We start from the raw sequence: 23,389 nt of genomic DNA, 5'->3' as shown, positions 1-23,389 counted from the left end.
TAACTAATGCAATGAAGAGCAGCATGTAGAAGTATGAAATGGGAAACAGATAATGAAAACATGCCTGAAAGACTTTTTTTCTGATCAGGCTTGCATGCAAATGTTTCTTAACTTTTCCTCCCTTAGAGGAGCTTGCTTCATGTAATGTTTGTCTTCCTGTTGGAGAGAATCCCTTCCTTGAACATGGTTCTACTTTGCTTGTTTGTTTTTTTTATTCTGTTTCCTGGGGTTGCTGGTTTGGGGGTTTGTTTGTTATGTTTTGTTTGCTTGGTTGGTTTTGGGAGGGTCGCTTGGGTAGTAAGCATCCTGATTTTAGTTGTAGCAAATATAGCATTTAAATAATATTGATCCTTCTTTGTGAGAGGAGCAGTGGTAAGCCATTTATCCACAGTGGTCTCGTTAGTTTCATGATGGCGTTTGAAACATGAAATCCTAAGTGATGAGTTTTGGTTGAATATCTGACATTCCTTCTCACGTGGTCAGAAATCCAGAAATGGTTTTTCCTTTATGGTCCCAAATCTGAGTAGAAAATCTTATTATGAAACTCAACAAAGTGACTGAATGCAGATAGAGGTTGCTTCGTGCTGCACTGAAAAGCATGTGCTCCTTTGTAAATACAGATGTGGCAATTTTTTCTTTTTCCTTTTATTTACAGACAATCAGGATGGCTGGGATGGAAAGCAGGAAAATGAGGAGCGCTTTTTTGGAAGCCAGGATGTCTTAACTGAAAAAGATATGGAGTTGTTTAGAGATATTCAGGAGCAAGCACTGCAGGTAAAGTTACTTTTTCAGCATTAGGTGCGAAGTACCTTACTTGTAAAAGAGGTAAAATTATACTGAGGAATATGGAGTTCAAATAAGACAGCTTGCATTGAAGCTGTGTAAGTGTTGTAATTTATTTTAGCTTAGAAATCTTTCACTTGGAAAATCACAAAATCCTTTTTTTTTTTCCTTCTTGCATAGAAAGTAGGGGTGACTGGACCTCCTGATCCACAAGTTCGATGCCCCTCTGTCATCGAATTTGGCAAGTATGAAATTCAGACCTGGTACTCTTCCCCATATCCACAAGAATATTCGAGGTATGACTGAACATTCTTCTTCCTTCTGCTTCAGTGTTTATGGGAAAGCTGTATTCCAACAAGATTCTGTGTAGGGCAGAGGAAAAGTACACATAATACAGATACTTCCCATGTTAGTTGGTCGTTGTCTTAATGTTTTTTTAGACAAAGTCAGAAAGGCTGTAAACTCTCTAACAACCTGTTAGTACTGTGAGCCATAGGAGTGTACAAATCACATGGATTCTCAAAGGTTTGACTTACTGCCCTGCAGAGAGAGCAGCCTCAGCTACATGATAGAGCATCTTGATTGTGACTGCAGTAGTTCTTTACACCCGACGTCAGCGTGATATGATAAAATTGTTGAGGTAATAAGATGTTAACTGCTTATTAAATGAGCTCGTTAGAGAGGGCTGTATGCTCTTCAGGCCTTGAAAGAGAAAAATAAGTCGAAATTTAATGTGAATCACTTTTGATGTATTATTTTTACACTGTTTGGTGTTCAGTACATCTGAACTATAAATGTTTCACGTTTTGGTGTCTCAGATGTTGTTGCTGTGATGTTATGATGTTCTTTTGATGAATAACTGCAAGTTTGTCTTAACAGTAAATGCTCCCAACGTAAAGTTGGGACATAAAGAATAACCTCCAAGGGCCATAGCTAGAGAGAGAAAATGAAAGAAAACTCATTATTGTACCATTTCTACCACAGAACGTGTGGTCTGTCATCAGGAATTATTGTAGCTTTGCTAAAGGCACTGGGGGTAACAGAGAAGAGTAGATCTGCCCAAGCTAGTGTATATAAATGGAATTAAATCACAGTAGTATCAGGATACTTGCATTCAAATTGTTTGTGTCAATATAATACGAAAAATGATGTTAAAAAACCTTGCTGACATTGTGACCCATTTCCCAGGAATGTATACCACTGCTTCTTCCACAGGCAGAAGTGGAGGAACAAGAGCTATTTATGTCATCCATCATAGCATCTCTAGTGCAAAACTGTTATTTGCTGTTACTTATCTAGAATTTTAATTGATGCATTTATTTCTTCTGACATAATAATGTAAAAGTAATTAGGTAGGATATTAAGTACTTCTTTTTTTAATATGTATTTGGTGTAGAATAAGTAAATGCTGTGACTTCAAGCACGGTAAGGGTGTTTGTTTTGTGTTTTGGTTTTTTTTTGTATGAGTTGTGCACAAAAGTTTTCTCTATCATAGAGTCATAGAACTGTGATTATATATACAGGTTTTGCTTTCATCAAGTTTTTTATCTTCAGGAGTGAGGAATTTCATATGAAAGTCTTTTTCTTCCGTCTTTGATTTTCTTTACCTTTGCTTATAGGCTACCCAAGCTGTACCTTTGTGAATTCTGTCTAAAGTATATGAAAAGCAGAACTATTCTCCAACAGCATATGAAAAAATGTGGCTGGTTCCATCCTCCAGCCAATGAAATTTATAGAAAAAACAATATTTCAGTCTTTGAGGTAAGTTAAGAAATTGAGCCTCTCACTCTTATCTCTAAAGCAGAGTTTTTAGTACCCAATAGTGTGATAAGTGTTCTGTAGCCCTCAAAATCATTTTGTTAAGCACTCACATGCAAAGAGTGAAGAGGTGCAAGCCAGCAGCAGTTGCTGACCTTCTTTTAATGGATAAGCAATCTGTAATAAGAGAAAAGAATTTTAAGATCTCTTTTAAATTAATGAATCTAATAGACTTGGCCAGGGCCCTTATGCTGTGCAATTTGAAATCTCATGAGATTCTACCTGTGGCACTGAAGCTTTCATTTTGTGTCTGGTGTTTCAAATGTGTGGGGGTACCCAGATGAAGCATTTCCTTGTATGCCAGCATATGGAGTGACCTGACTGTTCCTCATTTTCGTAGGTTGATGGCAATGTCAGCACTATCTACTGCCAGAATCTGTGCTTGTTAGCCAAACTCTTCCTGGACCATAAGACTCTTTATTATGATGTGGAACCATTTCTTTTCTACGTGCTGACACAGAATGATGTCAAGGGTTGTCACCTTGTTGGTTACTTTTCCAAGGCAAGTATTTTAATACTTCAGACTTGGACGAAGCCTTGTAGCTATCTCAGCTTTCATTAAAAGTAATTATGAAGTTGTGTATCAGAACACCATCTGATATTTATATCTGCTCTTTTCTTTTTGAAATGTGCTACCTTTTTTCTTTTATCTCACCAGGAAAAACACTGCCAACAGAAATACAATGTTTCCTGTATCATGATTCTTCCGCAGTACCAGCGTAAGGGCTATGGCAGGTTCCTCATTGATTTCAGTAAGGAATTTTCCTTTGTTTTGCTTTTTAACTCTTTTTTCCTTTCACATTTTAAATAGAAGCTTATCTCGGGAAGAGGATATTTATCTATTTTCAATTAAAAAAAAAAAATCTTAGGAGAGGAATACTGAAGTTCAAGGTCATCTGAACTTAACTCGCTTTCTTCATTGAAAGGCTTAAATTCTGAAGAAAAAAATGATATTTTTTCCTATCTTATGTCCTGTGTAAGCAGCTTATGGTGGAAACTACAGGCACATGTCAGTACAGAGTTTTTGCAGAAGCTTACCTTGTGTATGTAGTTATTTATTCTGAAAGCTAACTGTAAAAGACACAGTCTGTTGAAACTTGAGCAGCTTGATTAATTGAATGTAGTCATAGTTATAATTTAGCTTTACGAGCAACAAAAACTGGGTTTGAGCAGTGGATGTTCTATTAATGTTCTCACATTCTTACAGAAATCCACATGTTCACTGGAAAGCTTGCTGCTCTAACTGTACCTCTCGTTTTGCTGACACAGACCTCTGTGTGGATGTGCCAATGGTCGAGTTAATGTCTTGAGGAAAAATGTTTCTTATCTCATTATAGTAGAATAGTTTTAGAATTAAAAAAATCCTTTGTGTGTATAATCTGTTGTTCTCCTGGAAGTACTGCTGAAACCAAGCAACTCAGGGAATTGTTTTGAGAAATCAATGCTTTTTTCTTGCTCTTCCTTAGGCTATCTGCTTTCAAAGCGTGAGGGCCAAGCAGGGTCACCAGAGAAGCCCCTGTCAGACCTGGGGCGGCTCTCATACATGGCTTATTGGAAAAGTGTAATATTGGAGTGCCTTTATCATCAACATGACAAGCAGTTAAGCATCAAGAAATTGAGTAAGCTGACTGGAATCTGCCCTCAAGATATCACTTCCACTCTGCATCACCTCCGAATGCTTGACTTCCGTAGTGATCAGTGAGTACAATTCTGTTGTGTTTCCAGGTAGGCTCGTATGTATTTGAAGGAAGTTAAATAGTGTCTGGAGGCAAATTACTTCTAATTAGCTTAATTTTATTTAAAAGTTAGTTGTCCACATATTGTCTGTTGAGATCTGTGATGCTCTCTTGTGATGGAAGAATTGTTCAGTGCCAAAGCTGTGCCACGTTACTATCTGTGGAGCTCTGCAGCTGTGAAACTTCCAAGTAATCTGCATCTTTGGAAGAAAGCAAGCTGGCCTGTTGGCCATTTTCTCTTGAAGTCCTTCTAAGTAATCAGTAACCTCTGGAATGGAGCAAAAGAGGATCTCTAGAGGGAAGTATGTTTTATTTTCCTGACACTGAGTAGTCATTTCCCCCTTTTCACTGTTCATCCAAAGTGTCATTAACTTGTTCAGATAATGGGCTAGATCACTCTCTTTGGATATAGAAGAGAGGTAGTTTGTTTGGCCAGTGGAGAGTACCAGTCAAATGAAATTCTGGTAATTACTCTTAATACAGACAGTTGCTGTTTTGGAAGTGGTATAATATTCAGTCTTAGTTTGTGTTAAACTTACTTTAGAGCACTTTTATGACACTTTCTACTTTGCTACAAAAATAATTAGTGATGTTACTCCCAGACAGCTGAATAAAATCCACATTGGTAGTGAAATTTAACTTTTTAAAGTAGCCTATTTTTTTTTTTTTTTGTCTCATTTTGCCTTTTAGCCAAATTGCTTGCCCTCTGCCAATTTAACACATGATAAAAGTGTTGCTCTCCATCTGAATGTTACTCATGTAGGGATAATGGCTTCACCATTAACAAGAAGTGGAAAGAATTTAAGAATTTAACTCTGAAGTTACTCACATTGAGATTACATTGATGAAAGTACCTTATTTTATCCCTGTATATTGTGTAGCCTGTTATTAATGAGTATCATTTTTGTTTAGATTTGTCATCATTCGTCGGGAGAAGCTTATCCAAGAACATATGGCAAAGCTTAGAAACAATGTGCGACCAATTGATGTGGATGCAGAGTGTCTGCGTTGGACACCTGTCATAGTTTCCAACTCTGTTGTCTCTGAGGATGAGGAAGAGGAGACAGAGGATGGGGAAAATGAAGAGCAACAACACGATAAAGATTCAGAGTCCAGTGTAAGAGTGAATCTGTTACTTCCCCTGTATTCAGCACTGGTGAGGCCGCACCTCGAGTACTGTGTCCAGTTTTGGGCCCCTCACTGCAAGAAAGATATTGAGGCCCTGGAACGTGTTCAAAGGAGGGCAACAAAGCTGGTGAGGGGTCTGGAACACAGGCCATATGAGGAGAGGCTGAAGGAGCTGGGAATGTTCAGCCTGGAGAAGAGGAGGCTCAGGGGAGACCTCATTGCTCTCTATAACTTCCTGAAGGGAGGTTGTAGTGAGCTGGGGGTCGGCCTCTGCTCTCGTGTCATCAGTGATAGGACCAGAGGGAATGGTTTCAAGCTACGGCAGGGGAGATTCAGGCTGGACATGAGGAAGTATTACTTTTCAGAAAGGGTGGTCAGGCACTGGAATGGATGCCCAGGGAGGTGGTGGAGTCACCGAGCCTGGGGGTGTTCAAGGAAAGACTGGATGTTGTGTTGAGGGACATGGTTTAGTAGGAGCTATTGGGAATAGGTGAACGGTTGGACTGGGTGATCTTTTAGGTCTTTTCCAACCTTGGTGATTCTATGATTCTGTGTAGTAGGGGGAAGGAGTGGCCGTGGGTGCTGTGACAACCTTGTACAGGTCAACTCAATTGTTCTCAGATTCTGTAAGGTTGTCCTTGTTGCTGTTCAGCGATTTCTTGTTCAAAAGCTTCCACTGCGTCACATAGAGTGAAATCTATCTGTTTTTATTTATATTAGATGGTAAAATCTGTGTCATGGGAGAAGAAAGAACAAGAACCCTATTCACCAACCAAGAATGAAAAAAAGCCAGATGTCATTGCTCCCGTCAATTCCACGCGGCCAAACAAGCACGTGTTTTCACTGGACAGTCTTCCAGCAAACAGTCAGACATCACGAAGGGGTCGATGGAACCGCAAGGGCAAAAAACTTCGAGAACCCTTTTGTGAGAAGGAACCAGCGTTGCCCATGGAGGACAAAATAGCCATTCCCAGCGAACGGTGCAGCGAATGCGAGGAGAAATCAGTAGCTTCGCGAGGCCGGTGCAGTGAATGTGAGGAAAAGTCATCAGCCTTGCAGGAAAGGTGTGAATGTGAAGAGAAGTCTCCAACCCCAAGAGGCCACTATGCTGAAGATGAGGAAAAATCTGTGGTTTCCCAAGCGCAGTATGGCAAAAATGAAAAATCTGCAGTTCCCCATCAGCATTACAGTGAAGGTGTGGAAAGGTGGAGAGGACAGCTGAAAAAGAACACGGAGCCACTGAAGAATAGGTTCCCAGAGGACTGTGAAAGATTACCCCACTGCTACAGCGATAGTGATAGGACACTTCTGAGGTGTTTTAGTGAGAGCAGCGAAGAGGAAGATGATGACCCTGTGAGTCCCCGGTCAAGCTCTCCACCTGTTCTTACCAAACCAACGTTAAAACGAAAGGTCTGTGCTTTATTTCTTGTTGCCTTTGACTGTATTGTGCAGCCTATTATGTCAATAAGCTGGTGTTGTTTTGAGGGTGAGTGCAGTTCATGAGGTAGGTGTTAAATGTACAGGTAGCATCTGCTCAGTATTCTAGAACTCTGGAGAGTGCTGTTCCCTTACTGTTAGGGGTCTTTTTTGTTGGTTCAGAGGTAATTTTTTCCCCATTTTTTCCTTGTGCTTCTGATGTTTTCTGGCTTGGTTGTTGAAGTTTTATTCAGTCGAAATAAAAACAGATATGCTCCTACTTTTAAAAGAAGCTTTCAAAATACAAATACTATCTAAGCAACTGAAATCACAGCGTGAAGTCTTTGAAATGATTAACCATAGAGAGGTCAGTGCAGTCGACACGAATAAGAAAATCCTCATGGGATGCTGCATTAAGAAGTAAAACTCAGCTGTTCATGTGTTTTGTTCTAAGTGTGTTGTTTCTGCAGTCAATAAAACCTCTTCTCCCACCATCTTCTCTCAGAAACCAATTCTTCATCGGAAGAGGAGAGTACGTAAGCGTAAGCACCACAACAGCAGTGTTGTTACTGAAACAATCTCGGAGACCACAGAAGTGCTGGATGAACCATTTGAGGACTCAGATGCTGAACGACCAATGCCCCGATTAGAGCCTACATTTGAAATTGAGGAGGAGGAAGAGGAAGAAGAGGACGAGGAAGATGAGGAGAATGAACTCTTGTCCAGTGGATACTTTCAGCACTTAGCCCCACAAGACACCCTCAGGAACAGACCCTCTTCTAAGAGGAAGTCCAAAGATGAGGAGGAGTCTGATGACAATAATGGTATGTTTGGTGGTAAGCTTCAAAAGTCTGGCTCAAAAGCCTTGTTCCGTGTTCTTAATTGCCCCTCTTCAGGTATCTGTGCATATTAAGATCCTCCTGAGCCTTCTGCAGTCCCTGTTCTCTCAGACTTTCCTTACAGGAGAGATGCTCCCATCTTAGTCATTCTTGTAGCTGTTTGCTGGGCTCTTTCCAGTATGTCCATATCTTTCATGTATAAGGGAGACCAGAACAGGACACATTTAATATTAAATTACTCTACAGAAAGCCCACCATCATAAAATCATTTACTTTTTTATTTCTCCTTAATGTTGTTAAATCAAGGACGGTACAGATAAAAGTGCAGGATTTTACTAAAGAGCTAGTAAAGGCTAATCTCCTGTAGTGAATAGGAAGTGAAGAAGAGAAATAGATTCTATGCTTTTGTAAAGGCATGGATTCTATTTATTTACTTATTTGGTAAGTTTTGAATGTTAATGCTTTAACAAATGCTATGAAAGCAGCATTTTCTTCTTCCTGTCTCATCTGGCAGATCCTTTCTTTCCTTTATTCATATTCAAAATATTTTTTAATGGATGACTTCAAGGCGTTGTTAAACTTTGAACTCAGTGCTTAAGCTCATTTTTCATACTCAGAATTTTTTTCTAGTATGCTTCTGGTGTGAGGTATTGAAGATAAATACCTGTCAGAATTTCTTTTATGTAGTTTTTAGTGGATATCTAACTTGGAATTAACAGCTTCTTTGAAACTTAAAAGAAAGAAAACAACAACAAAAAGTGGCTTGCCGTGGATTAATTTGTTTGTAAGCAGATTGAGTAACTTCTGGAGACACCGAACACTGTTCACATCCAGTTCACAGGATTGCAGGGTTAAAGTTGAACGAAGGGCAAGAGTAAGCTGACAAATTATTGGTGCTAAAGATGATTTTTTTTATTACTAGGAACACATTTAGTGTTACCTTTTGAATTCTTGGCGTAACTGGATTTACAGCAGCTCTCTTTGGAAAGTGCCTAGAATGGAATTGAGTTGGACTTTCAGGTCTGCTTTGTTTACTATTTTATGGGTAAATATTAAAGAAACGGTGTTACAGCTGACAAGAAAAGAAAGGATTTGGCAAATGAAGTGAAAGACATTGGTGGCATGCACAGTGTGTGAGAAAGTATTTGAAGTTCATGTCTAGTAATCAAGTGAGCGTAGTATTCTAGCTCAAAGATTTGGATGATCCTTAAATGTGTGAATGGGGAAATCCCAAGTGGAGCAGAGACATCTTGTCATCTTTGTGAAGCTACGATTGCTGTCTTTACTTTTATTCACACTTGATAAGAGTATCAATAAATTGAAATATGTCAAAGAACAGTCGTGGGTTGATAAAGGCACTGAAACAAATTTGCTATTATGATAGATTGAAAGAATTCAGTCACCTTGGATTAATAAGCAGAGGCAAGAGCAACTTACTACTTTTGTTTTCCTATGTGAGAACTGTTAATTGCTAAGAATGATTCTCTGTCCGGCAGATAAAATAAAAACTAACACAAAAGCAGATGAAGAAGATTGAGTGTCTGAAAACCAAAATTCAAATGGCAGAGTGTGAATATTGGCTAGTGTCAGTGCAAGAGTTCTTCTGCAGTTGTATGAAATGCCACTGACTATTGGAATGGACAGGTTCAAAACAGAATTACTAAGGGGGAGGCCTTACAGTGTTTGGTAAATTCATTAAACATCCATTGCTGGTAGTGTAGGCTGTAGAGCTGTTATAGTACTTGGAAAGCTGCTGAAATGCAAAATAATATTTCATCAAATAAAAGTCAGATGAGAGAGGAATTTAGGTTCCTTTTAAGCGTTTTCCTAAGATAAAAACAGCCGAGTTCAGTCATCTGTGTATTTCTGTAGGCATTCAGAAATGTAAGGCATGACAAAGTAAAAATATTTCTGCAGCAGATGCACAAAATACAGATCTAAACAGAAACATAACTTTTATTGTAACGTAGCCTAGTGTTGAATTTGACTTGTTTATTAAAGGCTCAGATCTTTGACCATGCAACATCCTGAAAGCATTGCTCTTTGAAAATGCAGTAGGCTTTGCAACTGATGAGCAGACCTTGATCTTTCTTGCTGTCCTTCACTAAAATTGCTAAGCCAAATATCTAAGTTCCTCAGCATGGTAGAATGCTTGGGAAAGTTTCCATGAATGCTCGGCGTGAACAGCATTTTTCTATTTGTGTTTTTAGATACTCCAACTTTGAAACCATTATCTATGCTGAGAAAGTGTGAAGCAAATGATTCTTCGCTTGATCCAGATACTTCTACACCCATGAAAAAGAAGAAGGGATGGCCAAAAGGCAAAAGCCGAAAACCAGTGCATTGGAAGAAAAGGCCCGGTCGAAAACCAGGATTTAAACTGAACCGGGATAAAGTGCCACCATCAGTGCAGGGAGAGGGAATCGATGCTGTGACAGCTAATTCAAAAACAGGGCGTAAGTCCAAAATTTCAGATAAAGAGGAAAGTGTTGAGCAAAAAGAAGAGCTGCCTCTTAATGAGGAAAGGAAAGAGGAAGATGTGAATATGGAAGCAGAAGAGGTTGGAGAGGGAGAAGAGGAAGATGCAGCCAGCAGTGAAGTAAGAGCTGTTTCTCCAGTGGACAGCAGCAGTAGTCCAGTGCCAGAAGTTAAAGAACCTGAAATAGAAGAGGAGGTGGAGGAGAAACCACAAGTATTAGAAGAGCAAAGGCAATCGGAAGAAGAGCAGCAAGAGCTAGATGAACCTGAGCAGGACCATGAGGAAGATGATGAAATTGCAGTAGTGGCAAATCAAAACGAAGACCATGATGCTGATGATGAGGATGATGGTCATCTGGAGTCTGTGAAGAAGAAAGAATTGGAGGAACAGCCTGTAAGAGAAGGGGTGAAGGAGGAACCTGATGTTCAGGAATGTTTTTTAGAAACAAATATACCAAGCAGTAGAGAAGATGCAAAAGGAAAAGATGAAGCAGAGGCAGATTCTGAGGAAGAGCAGGCTTCCAATGAAACATCAGCAGGCTCAGAGCACGTCCCTGGGTCTGAAGATGATCGTGAAGAAGATCCAAGTAATAAAGAAGGTTTAATTGAATTAAAAGAGGAGGAAGAGATTCCTCATAGTGAACTAGATCTTGAAACTGTTCAAGCAGTGCAGTCCTTGACACAGGAGGAAGGCAATGAACATGATGTAGCTTACCAGGACTGTGAAGAGACTCTTGCCGCTTGTCAAACTCTGCAGAGTTACACCCAAACTGAGGAGGATCCTCAGATATCAATGGTTGAAGATTGCCAGGCCTCAGAACACAACAGTCCAATATCCTCTGTTCAGTCCCACCCCAGCCAGTCTGTTCGTTCTGTCAGCAGCCCAAATGTGCCTGCTCTGGAGAGCAGTTACACCCAGATAAGCCCTGAACAAGGATCCCTGTCCGCACCCTCTATGCAGAACATGGAGACCAGCCCCATGATGGATGTGCCTTCAGTATCAGACCACTCTCAGCAGGTGGTGGATAGTGGCTTCAGTGACCTTGGCAGCATTGAGAGCACTACAGAGAATTATGAAAACCCGAGCAGCTATGACTCCACTATGGGAGGCAGCATTTGTGGAAATAACTCTTCTCAGAGCAGCTGTTCCTACGGGGGACTGTCTTCTTCCAGCAGCCTCACGCAGAACAGTTGTGTTGTCACTCAGCAGATGGCAAACATTGGCAGCAGTTGCAGCATGATGCAGCAAAGCACTGTCCAGCCTGCAGCAAACTGTAATATCAAGTCACCTCAGAGCTGTGTCATAGAAAGACCTCCAAGTAACCAGCAGCCAGCAGCGCAGCCACAACAGCAGCAGCCTCAGTCACAGCAGCCACAGCCTCCACCTCCACCCCAGCAGCAACCTCCACTGTCCCAGTGCAGTATGAACAACAGCTTCACCCCAGCACCTATGATCATGGAAATACCTGAGTCGGGAACCACTGGTAACATAAGTATCTATGAGAGGATTCCAGGGGATTTTGGGGCTGGGAGCTATTCGCAACCATCGGCCACGTTCAGTTTAGCCAAGTTGCAGCAGCTGACAAACACCATTATGGACCCTCATGCCATGCCTTATAGCCATTCTCCTGCTGTGACTTCCTATGCAACCAGTGTTTCTCTGTCCAACACAGGATTGGCTCAGCTAGCTCCCTCTCATCCGTTAGCAGGCACACCACAAGCACAAGCCACCATGACACCCCCACCAAACCTGGCATCCACTACCATGAACCTCACGTCGCCTCTGCTTCAGTGTAATATGTCTGCTACCAATATTGGCATTCCACACACACAGAGGTTGCAGGGGCAAATGCCAGTCAAGGGGCATATTTCCATTCGCTCTAAATCAGCACCCCTGCCCTCTGCAACTGCACACCAGCAGCAACTCTATGGCCGCAGCCCACCTGCTGTTGCCATGCAGGCTGGCCCTCGTACGTTGGCTGTTCAGCGTGGTATGAACATGGGGGTCAACCTAATGCCAACCACCCCGTACAATGTTAATTCCATGAATATGAACACCCTTAATGCCATGAACAGCTACAGAATGACACAACCCATGATGAACAGCAGTTACCATAGTAACCCTGCCTACATGAACCAGACAGCACAGTATCCTATGCAGATGCAGATGGGAATGATGGGGAGCCAGGCCTATACCCAGCAGCCTATGCAGCCAAATCCTCATGGAAATATGATGTACACTGGCCCCTCCCATCACAGCTACATGAATGCTGCTGGGGTGCCCAAGCAGTCTCTCAATGGACCGTACATGAGAAGATGAGCAAGATGAGCTTGCATCCAAAAAACTTAAATATATAAATAAAGGAACCTTTTATACTGACGAACCAGAGAAAACGGACCTTTTTCCAGTTAAAATATTGCTGTAGATTTAGAGGGATTTTCTTTGGTTTATTTTATTTTTTAGAAAGCTTGGTGGTTTTTGTTGTTGTTGTTGGTTTTCTGGGTTGTTTTTTTTTGTTTGTTTGTTTGTTTTTTGTTTGTGGTTTTTATTTTTTTTCGGGGGGTGGGGGAGGGAAAGAGGGGTTGTTTTCTTCACAATCCTGAAACATTTTACAGCTGAAATCATTTACAGATGTTTTTTAGAGGGAAAACATGCACAAAATGTTTTCATAATTTAAAAAGAGCCTTACTTTGCTGACCATGTGGACAGAATATGTGTAATGGTGAAATCATCTTCCTGATTTTTGTTTTCAAACGTATGTCCTCCTCCCTGCCCCCGTGTCCCTCCGTACGCATTTTGTTAGCGCTGCAGTAATGTAAAATGTCTGACATCTCAAAGAGTAACAACCCGTCCCTCCAAACCCCACGTAGGATTTTCTACTTCTAGCAGGAGGCACTTATTGGGAGAAGTGGAAGGGGACACAGAGGATAAATGAAGCTGTTTATTTCTGCAAGTCGGGAGAAACCGTTTATCTTTGAGCTTCTCCTGACTCTCGCCTACAGTAAAATTTGGAGACACGTGTAAACAAACTATTCACATTGGTGTTTTTGTAGATGAGTTTAATTGAGATTGTATGTTTCATTCTGAAAGTATAATGTACTTTTAAAATGATCCCATTTACAAGCCAGGCATGCACGTCCGCACGTGCACCCGTCACTCTCAACTACTGGAAGCATCTATGAGCTGTTCGTAACCATCGTGCAGTCATGAGGAGGGTAGGATGATTATTGGACAAAAAAAACAAAGGGTTGCAGGCTCTTCTGGTGAACTGCAAGTCAACCACAACTCTGAGATCCCAAACTCTGCTTTAGTGTGTACTTGGAAATGCTGAGGGTCTTGTTCTGAACCTTTGAGCGGTCTGAACTCAAAAGCATCTGTTTGCAGTCATCTGCCTCGTAGTCTCTCTACTTCAATTATCTTGCAAGATAAAATGGATGTTTAAGTGACTTGGTGAGAGCCTTGTGGTGTCCTTGTCGCTCTTCCATTCCTGGTGTGGCACAGGCAGTTGTGAATGTGCTGCTGTTGGGGGGAATCACGTTGAACATTTCCCTGATTCTTCCGCTATTTAAGACCATTTAGTCAGAATAGCCAGGCTTTTGATCTCGTGTGGGAAACGAAGGGAGTCAGCCTGTTTTACAGGAGTGAAACAGTCCAAGCACCGCAGCAGGATGCAGGTGGCAGGATTTTGCTGTTCATTACTGCATAATCCAGTTTGTGTTCATTTTTGGCTGCACTGCTCTGCAATAGAGACAGCACCTGCTGGCACGTCACCCAGTTCAAAAAGGGACACCCCTCAATGTAGAGATGATTTTTTTTTTAATTATTGTATATGAAGCAGAAATACACATTAACAAGACTAATTTCTTATTTCGTTTAAAAAAAAAAAGCCAACCAAAAGAATCTACAAGTTGGGTTTCTTCGTATGCACTAAACTGGGCTTTCTTCCAATAACTGCTAACCGTAAAAGGCAGAATTCAAAGGACTTCCTCGTTTGTTTTTTTCCTCTTTCCTTTCGAGCATGTACAAGGCTGTGTAGGAACTCCATTTCTCTGTATATACTATTCCAGTTCCAAATAACCCACGTAGGAAGCACACTGTGCTGCCCTCTCCTTCCTAGATCTTCAGCTGCGTCGCTGCTTCCTGGTTGCTGGGGTTGGGTGGTGGGGTGGAATGGGTCTGAGACAGGAGGAGAAGCTGTTGAGACGAGGGCCGTGAGTTCAGTTTGTTTGCTGTTACGTTTGGTTTGGTTTTGTACTTTTATTTTATTTTATTTTTTAATCAATTGGGCAGCTCCCTTTTCCACAAGCCTTTGTGACTGTAGAACTATTGTAGAAAAAGAAGTTCTTTTCTATATATAAAAAGAAATTATCCAACACAGTAATATTGGTACCTACCATTTTTTCACTTCTGTTTAAAAAAAGAAAATAAATAAATGTATTTTTAGCAAGATAACTTGGGTAATCTTCTAAAAGAAATTAAAAAAAAAAAAATCTCACTGTTAGTGACTTTGATGCCTTTTAAAATAAGAGCTTTTTCATTTCATTCCATCTTCAAAATTTTTTATCTTTGTTGTAGAATATTAAAAACTATTTTAAGAAAGAAAAAAAAAAAAAATTCTCTTTAAAGAGATCTCTAGAGTGTGTGAATAGGAGCTCCAGATGCCTCTAAAAGCCGCATGTACAAATGAAGCTGAGTTTATTCCTGTCTGTTTATATTTGCTTTTCCTGTTTTGTAATCTCTTTGTACTTCGTTCATGGTGACTTGTAAGCTAAGGGGAAGGGGTGCCTAGATGCCTTTGTAATTCTCCATGTCATGCTCCTGGCTGGATGGTCTCCCTTCCTCTACTTGTATGTAATATCACTTTTTTTTCCCCTTTCTAGCAAGTACTTTCAAAAGAACTCTGTACATTTTAACATAAAAAATAAATTATGTTGAGCCATTTTGGATGTCTGTTGTGCACGTGGATTTTCTTTTTTTTTCCCCCATCCATTTGAGCGCCGAGCTCCGTTCTGCTCTTTGTCCCGGGAGCGTCGTTCCCTCGCCGTTCCTCTCCGCGAGAGCCGCCCGAAGCTTCAGCGAAGTGCAGCAGCTCCGTTTTGTCAACCGCGTTCGTTCCGCGGCCGCGAGAGCTTCGCCCGGCGCCTGCCGACAGCTGCGCTGCCCGCCTTCAGCGCCGGGCGGCAGCAGAGCTCCGAGCTGCACGGCTGCAGAGGAACAGAATCGCAGAAACACCGAGGTTGGAAAAGACCTCCAAGATCATCCAGTCCCACCATCACCAATAGCACTCACTAAACCATGTCCCTCAACGCAAAATCCAAACGTTCCTTCAACACCTCCAGGCTCGGTGACTCCACCACCTCCCTGGGCAGCTCACTGCAGTGCCTGACCGCTCTTTTGGAGCAGTAATATTTCCTAATGCCAGCCTGAATCTCCCCTGGTGCAGCTTGAAGCCATTCCTTCTAGTTCTGTCACTGTTACACGAGAAGAGGCCGACCCCCAGCTCGCTACAACCTCCCTTCACGTAGCTATAGAGAGCAATCAGGTCTCCCCTGAGCCTCCTCTTCTCCAGCCTGAACAACCCCAGCTCCTGCAGCCTCTCCTCATCAGCCCTGTGCTCCAGACCCCTCACAGCTTTGTCGCCCTTCTTTGAACCCGCTCCAGGGCCTCCATGTCTTTCTTGCAGTGTGGGCCCAAATCTGGACACAGCACTCGAGGTGCGGCCTCACAGAGCTGAGTACAGGAGGAAAGATGGCTGCACGGCAGCAGAGCTTCCATGGCTGCACGGCTGCAGCCCGCGGCCTTTGCACAGCCGCAGCATCACAACGCTGCCTGCAAAAGAGGCCAGCTGTGTGATGGTCAAACCTGGGAACCATTGACTTCTGAACAAAAATTCATGCACGTGCTCTGCTGTCTCCTCATGGAGATAAAGCATTTCTTTTTGCTGCATCGTCCCTTAAGCTGACACATCTCTCCCCCCAGATTTGCAGCTCTGGCTGTGTGAGGACAGACAGAAGTTGTTGTATGTGATGCTCAGGGCAGTCTGCTCTGTCAGCTCTCTGCACCACAACATGTCCACCTTTATTTAGCTCCAATTTTCAGACATTTCCTCTCATTTTTTATACGCAATGCAAATTTTGAAAGTAAAATACTACTGGAGAACAGCTGTATGTTCTCCACTACAAATTTCTGCAGCGATTGGACCAAAACATCACTCTGTTGATTTAGGTAACTCTAGAATTCACAGTGATGATGGCAAATCACTGCCACGAAATGAGATCACGATCTCCTTCAGTAAGATCCTATCATAAACTGATGGGTAGGGCGAATCTAAGCCTTCATCTGGTAGCAAACGATGGTGACACGCGCCGTTTTGAAATGCTCTTCAGTTCTTTGCTGGAGATCTTTGCAGTGCTTTGACAATACTTAAGTGGCCAAGTTTGGTGTGGGTAGGATCAGCACTAATGATAATTAACATTGGCGTGCTTCTCAGTTCTTAAGGGAGTTGAAGCTGTTTTAAGAAAAAACAGGTCTGTGGTATCCATAACTTTCTCTCTAGCTTTTAGGCTTGGAACAAAAATAAGTGCTGATGGGAATTCATAAACAAGATCACAGAAATGTGATTTCCCGGCGTTAATTAGATGATAAATCATTGCTGCTGAAGGATGGTTTATAAAAAACATTATTTGCTCAAATGGGCCTCGTTGTAAATAACCCTGCTTGTTGGTGTTGGATATTTTTTTTTATTTTTATTTTTTAATTACTATTATTTTTTAAAGAAAAGGGAATAAATGAAACGCTGTTTGTGTGGGTTGACTCGATGATAGCCACATTTGGGACTCATAAACAAGGAGATCTTTTTCAATATCTCATCGAAATCCTGCTGTCAGTGAAGGCCTACAGAAGTGAGTGATTGCTTTGTTTTGGTTTTGGTTTGATTTTGGAGAGTTGCCATGCTAAAATAGGGTTTAAATCAGGCAGTACAAGAACCATCAGCATCTTACAGCATGGCGTGAGCAGCTGCTACTGCGTGCTCTGCACTGCCACTGCCAGGTATCCCGCTGTGAACACAGAACAGTTCCATTCAGCAGTGACAGATTTGCTCCAGATTAGCTGTTATGTGGACCAAAATGTCTGTTAGCAACACAACACGTAGGGCTCCGTATGTTGAAAGCAACACACAGCAAACATACAAGCTTTGGCCTTGAAGATTTCCGGGATTTCAAAAAGGTGAATTGAAAGGCTTTGATCATCAGTGAGACAGCTGAGAACAGGTAAAAAGAACAATTTAAATTAAGTTCCCGACTCAGTGAGAGAGATTTGTGCTGAGATCCTCCCTCTGCAGCAATGGGGAATGCAGATGGGCTGAACAAGGCTTGGTTTACAGCGGCTGAGGTGCGGCCTGCAGCATCCTTTATCTTTGCAGCTTGTCAACCAGAAGAGTTTGGCTAAAAATACCTAATTGGAGTTTGAATGTAAAATCCTATTACAGAGAACCTCAGCAGTTTCCACAAACTGTTCTTCACTCAGAGCAGAGCAGGACTCCAGCTATGCTTCATTCCTGGAAACACCTTGTAGGCAAACAGGACTTTGTTTCTGTTCTTCCCTCACACGAGGTTCTGTTCTGCAGGGCAGCTGTGTGTTGAATTGGCACATAGAAACCTTGTTCATTTGTGCGACCATTTCTTCCTCCTTGCTTTCCCTTGCCCAACCCTTTATCCTGTGAGCTCTATGCAACAGGACTGTTGTTGATGATTGCCATTTGTCTGACATGGTAGAATCCCAATCTGTTACTGAGGTACCAGAGATAGAGTACAGATATTCTGTTTTCAAGGAAAAAGTGTTAAATACAGTGCTCTGTGTCAAATAATTAAATAAGGCTCTTTAAAGTCTTCTCTTATAGTATTGTGCTGGCTCTACGTGCAGGTGGTGTCTTTCAGCTGAAAGAGGAGGTTTGTGCACTGTCATCCTCCATTTCTCCATTTTGAAGTGGAGCCTAACTAAAGGGAGCCTACAAACAGGAGGAGAACCAACTCTTAGAAAGGGGAGATGACAGCAGGACGAGGGGAAATGGTTTGAAGTTGAGGGAGGGGAGATGGAGGTTGGATGTCAGGGGAAGTTGTGTGCTGTGAGAGCGGTGAGGTGCTGGAACAGCTGCCCAGAGAGGCTGTGATGCCCCGTCCATCCCTGGAGGTGTTCAAGGCCAGGTTGGATGGGGCCCTGGGCAGCCTGGGCTGGTATTGAATGAGGAGGTTGGCAGCCCTGTGTGTGGCAGAGAGTTGGAGCTTCGTGATCCTTGAGGTCCCTTCCAACCCCGGCCATTCTGTGATTCTGTGAATCTGTGTTCTGTTGTATTTCTCCACTAGGAACAAGCAGCAACAAGAATATGATCCATAAAGTGTTTTCTTCTTTCCTCTGTATTTCCTCAACATTTCTTGCTGTCCCTGAACAGAGTCCTGGCTCCATTCTGAAACAGCAAGAACACTGAAGAAGATGAACTCTTCCTCATGTATAGCAGATCTCCATGGTCACTTTATCAACCATGTACCACATACCAGCACACAAAAGCTGAATATCAACCCAAGGCAAGTGCTTCACAACTTGGAATATTACATTTGCAAGCCTCTGAGAAGGACAACCTTGTGTATAAAACAGAGAGAATGAATTCCAGTTAACTTAGTCTCTTAAATGATGCTGTCAGCATTCAAAATAGATGTTTCAAAATCAATGTCCGTGGTCATTTTTTGCATCCTACTTTAGGCAAGATTGTGGTTACTTTAGAACTGTCCTTGTCCCCTCTTGGTTTGTGTTAAGAGGGAATGCTGTTGAAATCAAAGCAAATTGCAGAGCTTGGTCCTCAGCAAGCATCAGACCTGCCCTGGCACAGACAGCAAGAAATCAGCGGGTGATTATAGAAACTCTGAAGACAAAGGAAAGCTGAAAATAGTCCCTTTAGAGGCCATTGCAGATGCTCTTGGTGACCTCTCTGTGCATCCAGCTGTAAGACAGACACTTCAGTGTGTTAGCAAACGTGACCACTGTCCTCAGGAAATCCTGTGCAGGGCTGGATGAGTCCGAGCAGCAAATGATGGTGCAGGAAGGAGGCAGAAAGGGAGAGATGACGTTCTGAGAAAGCACTGCCTGGAAGCTCCGACACTAAATGGAAAGAGTATAGATTTTTAGTTGTTTTAAATATGGTGCCTCTGACCGTTGCAGCTGTGCACATGGCATCTCCTGCCTATGGAGCGCTGTGTTGTGTGGTTTCTATTTAATTCTGGTTTGTCTTTTTTTGTGTTTTATGTGCGTATTCACAAGATGTATGAAGATGTGTAGCTCTATCTGAACCTGAGAGTTGCGTTTCTCCATATGGGTTCAGGTCAAAGAGCTAAAGCTGCTCTTGGAAAAGACTTGTAAAATTTGATGATTTCCTGTCCTTAGATTTTATTAGGACCCCGTAAACCTTTTCTGTATTCTCACCCATCACATTCTGAAAAAAACTCAGATACATAAACCTGTTTTCTGTTCTTTGGACTCTTCTTGGTCTGTGGGTAAAGCAAGAGAATTGGAAGGACTTCAAAGGGAAAAGAAATGCAGGAGAACTTAGCCAGAAAAGTGACCTACATTATCTACAGTTAATTCTGCATTTCTCAGCTTCCCATCTCTCTACATAACCTGTAAGTGACTGTCAGGTAGTTGCTAAGGAATTGACATTAAACCCTACTTCCCCATCTTTTGACACGAAAGGGGACCTTTCTGTCTAAAATAGGATGAGCTACACCAAAAACCTGCAGCGTATGTTGGGCAGATAATGCTCCCAATGCTCTGCCCATAAGTTTGCAGATGGGTGACATTTTGGGGGCAGAGAGAGAGCGGAGAATGCAACTGATAAAAGTGCAGACCTCAGTTTGTGCCCGGACCCCTCCTGCACTGATGCAATCTGCAGGAACAAAAATTACATCTCTGAGCTAAATCCCTGACTTCCAACCTGTGGTTTGTTTTGCTTTGGAAGGGAGGCTGCAGGTAAAATGGTCAGATGCGCATAGAGAAGAGGTGGCTGCCTCCAGGTGCCATGACCAGGGATCCTCTGCTGATGTCTGTGAGGCAGGAGCTGGGGTCTCTGGTTTTCTTTTCTGCAGCTGTGTAGTCAAGGAGCAAACCTAGCCCCTGGTTTCTGTCTCCCATTCACAGCCAAGATCCCTCCCCTCCCGTCGCTCTTCACTCAGTGAAGAGATGAGAGCAGAAAAGGATGCTGTTAAGCTGCACTTTGCTCCACCGTTTGGCACAGCCTTTGCAGCATTGACTGTTTTCTGAGCAGGGATGCTGCCTGCCTTCTAAGCAACGCAGCGATCGCCTACTGCTCCCCCTGAAAGGAGCTGGAATCACAACCAGCCGCATCGCCCGCTGCACAGAGAGTGACTGAGGGAATCGGAGAGACTGGAATATGTGCCTGCCTCAGCAGCACTGCAGTGGTAGAGCCACCGACTGACTACATGCAGGTTACTGCTTTCAATGTATTGCTACGGAGAGAACAGAAGTCGAGATGAAATGCAGCGGCCTCCTTTTCCTCTGCTTCTCTGCTGTCATCGTGCATTAATTGCTGAGAGTTATTTTTCTTCCTATGGCTAGCTGCCTGCATCTCTTTTCATACTGCAGGAGAGGCAGTGAGGGAGCGAGCTCAGCACAGCCCGGTGCCCTGTCCCATCAAGAGGGTTCTGCATGATGTGCCAGTGCAGTCAGGGGTTGCTGCAATGGTGCACAGAATCTCTGGAACAGCTGGATTTGGGATTATTAATGCTTTGTAAAGGTGTTCTGGACTCCATCTAGCAATTAGCCGGAGACACCGTCTGTCCTTTGGGGCTTGTTGTCTGCTTTCTATCTTCCTCTCGTTACTGGTTTCACATCCATCTGGGTCGACAGCATTCGAGCTGGAAAGGGACCTTCCTGGCCAGGAACAGGAGTGCGCTGTGCAGAAAGTGCTGCTGCGAGCTCTGGAGCAGCTGCAGTCTGACCAGCCATGGCTCAAGCAGCAAAGCAGCTGAAGAAAATCAAAGACATCGAGGCTCAGGCTCTACAGGAGCAGAAGGAGAAGGAAGAATCCAATCGCAAGCGCAGAAATCGCTCTCGGGACCGGAAGAAAAAGGTCAGTGATGCTGGGGTGAGCAGCCCTATATTCAGATGCCTGTTCTTGTGGCAGTGGGTGCTGTTTGCTTTTGGAGGGGGGGGAGATGATGAGGGGCACTCTGTTCCCAGAACAAATCCATGCGCACAAGGAACAATCCCTACAAAACAGAAGATAACTTTTGGGGCCAGGAGTCTGCTGTTTATCCTGACAGTGCAGGGATGGGGGTAGAAAAAAAGGAGGGTGAAGGGAGAGAGGAAGCAAAGGGTTTGTGTAAGCATCAAAGTCTCACTTAGCCTATTTCCACGTCCTTTCATCATCTGCTAGTAATGGATTTGATCTCTGGGATAAATTTTCTGTCTTTCAGCTTCATGCAGTCTCCCAGAGACTGCAAAGGAGCAGGTGACACTTGCCCCTTTTCCCAGTGAGGAGTGTTTCTAATATTCTGTCTATGCCCTGCTTCTGCCAGGACACTGCACCCAGGGTACAGTGACAGCAGGCCACCTGGGGAGAAGGAGCAGTTTTGTGCAGGGACCGAGTGCTCTGCTGCTGCTGCGTGGCACAGACAGTGTTGGTGAGGGGGATGTGGTTCATCCCTCCCAGCAAAGGCATCACGCTCGCAGGCAACAGGGGGCCAGAGCAAGAAAAGGTGCCTGTCCCCTCTGCCGACATCTGCACGCAGGAGCCTGGGCTCTGCCTGCTGTTCTGAGCTGTAGCACCTTTCTGGAAAGCCACTGTCAGTTTTTCTTGCTGCCAGCTCTCCGCAGGAGCAGATGTGTGGCTAAGATTGCTTTGCTGCTGCTTGAAGATCTCTTGTTCTTCTCACAACAGGGCCTGATGTCTATGCTATACACCAGTGCAGAGAGGCTAAGAGGAATGAGGTGACACCAAGGGTAATCCAGGGTATGTGTGAGAGGAGGTTGCAACACAGAGCTGTCTTAGGGGGCTTCTCCTCTGTATTTAGCAAAAGAGTCTGAGACTTCTGTGTATCTCCTGTGAGCAAGAGGTTTACAGCAGACTTCTGTTGCTCAGAATGTGTCAACGGCTGCTTCTGCACAGCCATGAGAGAAGTCCTGCTGAGGGAGCAGAGCAGGCACTGCTGAGCAGCCCTCAGAGTTTTATTTTCTGCCCCACTGCCAGACAGCTGCCCACTTAGGCAGTCTGGGCTAGTCCTGGGCACTGGAATCCCAATTTCATTCATGCCTGTTTGAAGAGAATGCTCATCCCTTGTGAGCCTTTGAGAAAACCATGTTATTCCCTTCTGCCCCTCACCATGAATCACGGTGCCAGCGTGTCTCAGTGATGGACTGGGAAATCCGAAGATCTCTGTAAAGTATCTGGGCTTCTTCAGGTGGAAAGGACCAGGGGGGACCTTCTTGTCAGCTCCTTGTGAGAGACTTGAGTTATGCTTACTGCCAAGACAGCGACATAAACAATGGAGATGGCAAAACTCCCCTGAATAAACCCAGGGGCTCTGATTCCCTGAGATCACAGAATCACAGAATTGTAGGGGTTGGAAGGGACCTCCAGAGATCATCGAGTCCAACCCCCCTGCCAAAGCAGGTTCCCTACAGCAGGTCGCACAGGTAGGCATCCAGGCAGGTCTTGAACATCTCCAGAGAAGGAGACTCCACCACCTCCCTGGGCAGATGAAATAGATCTTGCAGCCATAAGCATTGCAGTGCACTATTCAGGACTGTCACAGCATGGGGGACATGGTGCAAGGTCTTCTTGGAGAATTCAGCAGCATTCTGGCACACTGCAGAGTACCTGAGCTTCAGCTTTCCCTTCCCAAGCATTATGCCCAGGGAACATGCTTTGGGAAGGGAAGCTGGGCTGCCTCACAGCTCAGCCTAAAGTCAGGACAGACAGAGCCCCTGTTTGCCCTCCATTTCTTCTGAGACCAAAGCTGGGGTGAGGGATGCTTTTGCATGGGGCTGAGCACTGGGATGTCTGACCAGGGCAGCCCAGGAGGGCTCTGTGTTTGCAGAGAACAGTGAATTTGGAGAGAGCAACAGACAGATATAAAGTCTGTAGACAGCAGCTTGTCACTGTGTATGGGGCCTTTTAACTA

General features: G+C 43.5%; 1 protein-coding gene across 1 annotated transcript in view; it reads left to right on the top strand.

Moving 5' to 3' along the window:
* Nucleotides 1-12,578, top strand: part of KAT6A (lysine acetyltransferase 6A) — a 29,235-nt gene extending 16,657 nt beyond the window's left edge. Inside the window, exons 9-18 of the mRNA XM_042835215.1 lie at nucleotides 656-774; nucleotides 964-1,079; nucleotides 2,403-2,544; nucleotides 2,942-3,103; nucleotides 3,260-3,353; nucleotides 4,068-4,299; nucleotides 5,250-5,454; nucleotides 6,186-6,875; nucleotides 7,387-7,705; nucleotides 9,931-12,578. Coding sequence (XP_042691149.1) covers nucleotides 656-774; nucleotides 964-1,079; nucleotides 2,403-2,544; nucleotides 2,942-3,103; nucleotides 3,260-3,353; nucleotides 4,068-4,299; nucleotides 5,250-5,454; nucleotides 6,186-6,875; nucleotides 7,387-7,705; nucleotides 9,931-12,518 — 4,667 coding nt within the window. The 3' untranslated portion in view covers nucleotides 12,519-12,578. The remainder of the gene's footprint in view (nucleotides 1-655; nucleotides 775-963; nucleotides 1,080-2,402; nucleotides 2,545-2,941; nucleotides 3,104-3,259; nucleotides 3,354-4,067; nucleotides 4,300-5,249; nucleotides 5,455-6,185; nucleotides 6,876-7,386; nucleotides 7,706-9,930) is intronic.
* The last annotated feature ends 10,811 nt before the right edge of the window (nucleotides 12,579-23,389 follow it).

This window comes from Centrocercus urophasianus, unplaced genomic scaffold, assembly GCF_019232065.1.
Source record: "Centrocercus urophasianus isolate 14NV4802_14NV808 unplaced genomic scaffold, USGS_Curo_1.0 seq_50, whole genome shotgun sequence".
NCBI classification, from domain to species: Eukaryota; Metazoa; Chordata; class Aves; order Galliformes; family Phasianidae; genus Centrocercus; species Centrocercus urophasianus.
This window is presented reverse-complemented; position numbering and strand designations above follow the sequence as displayed.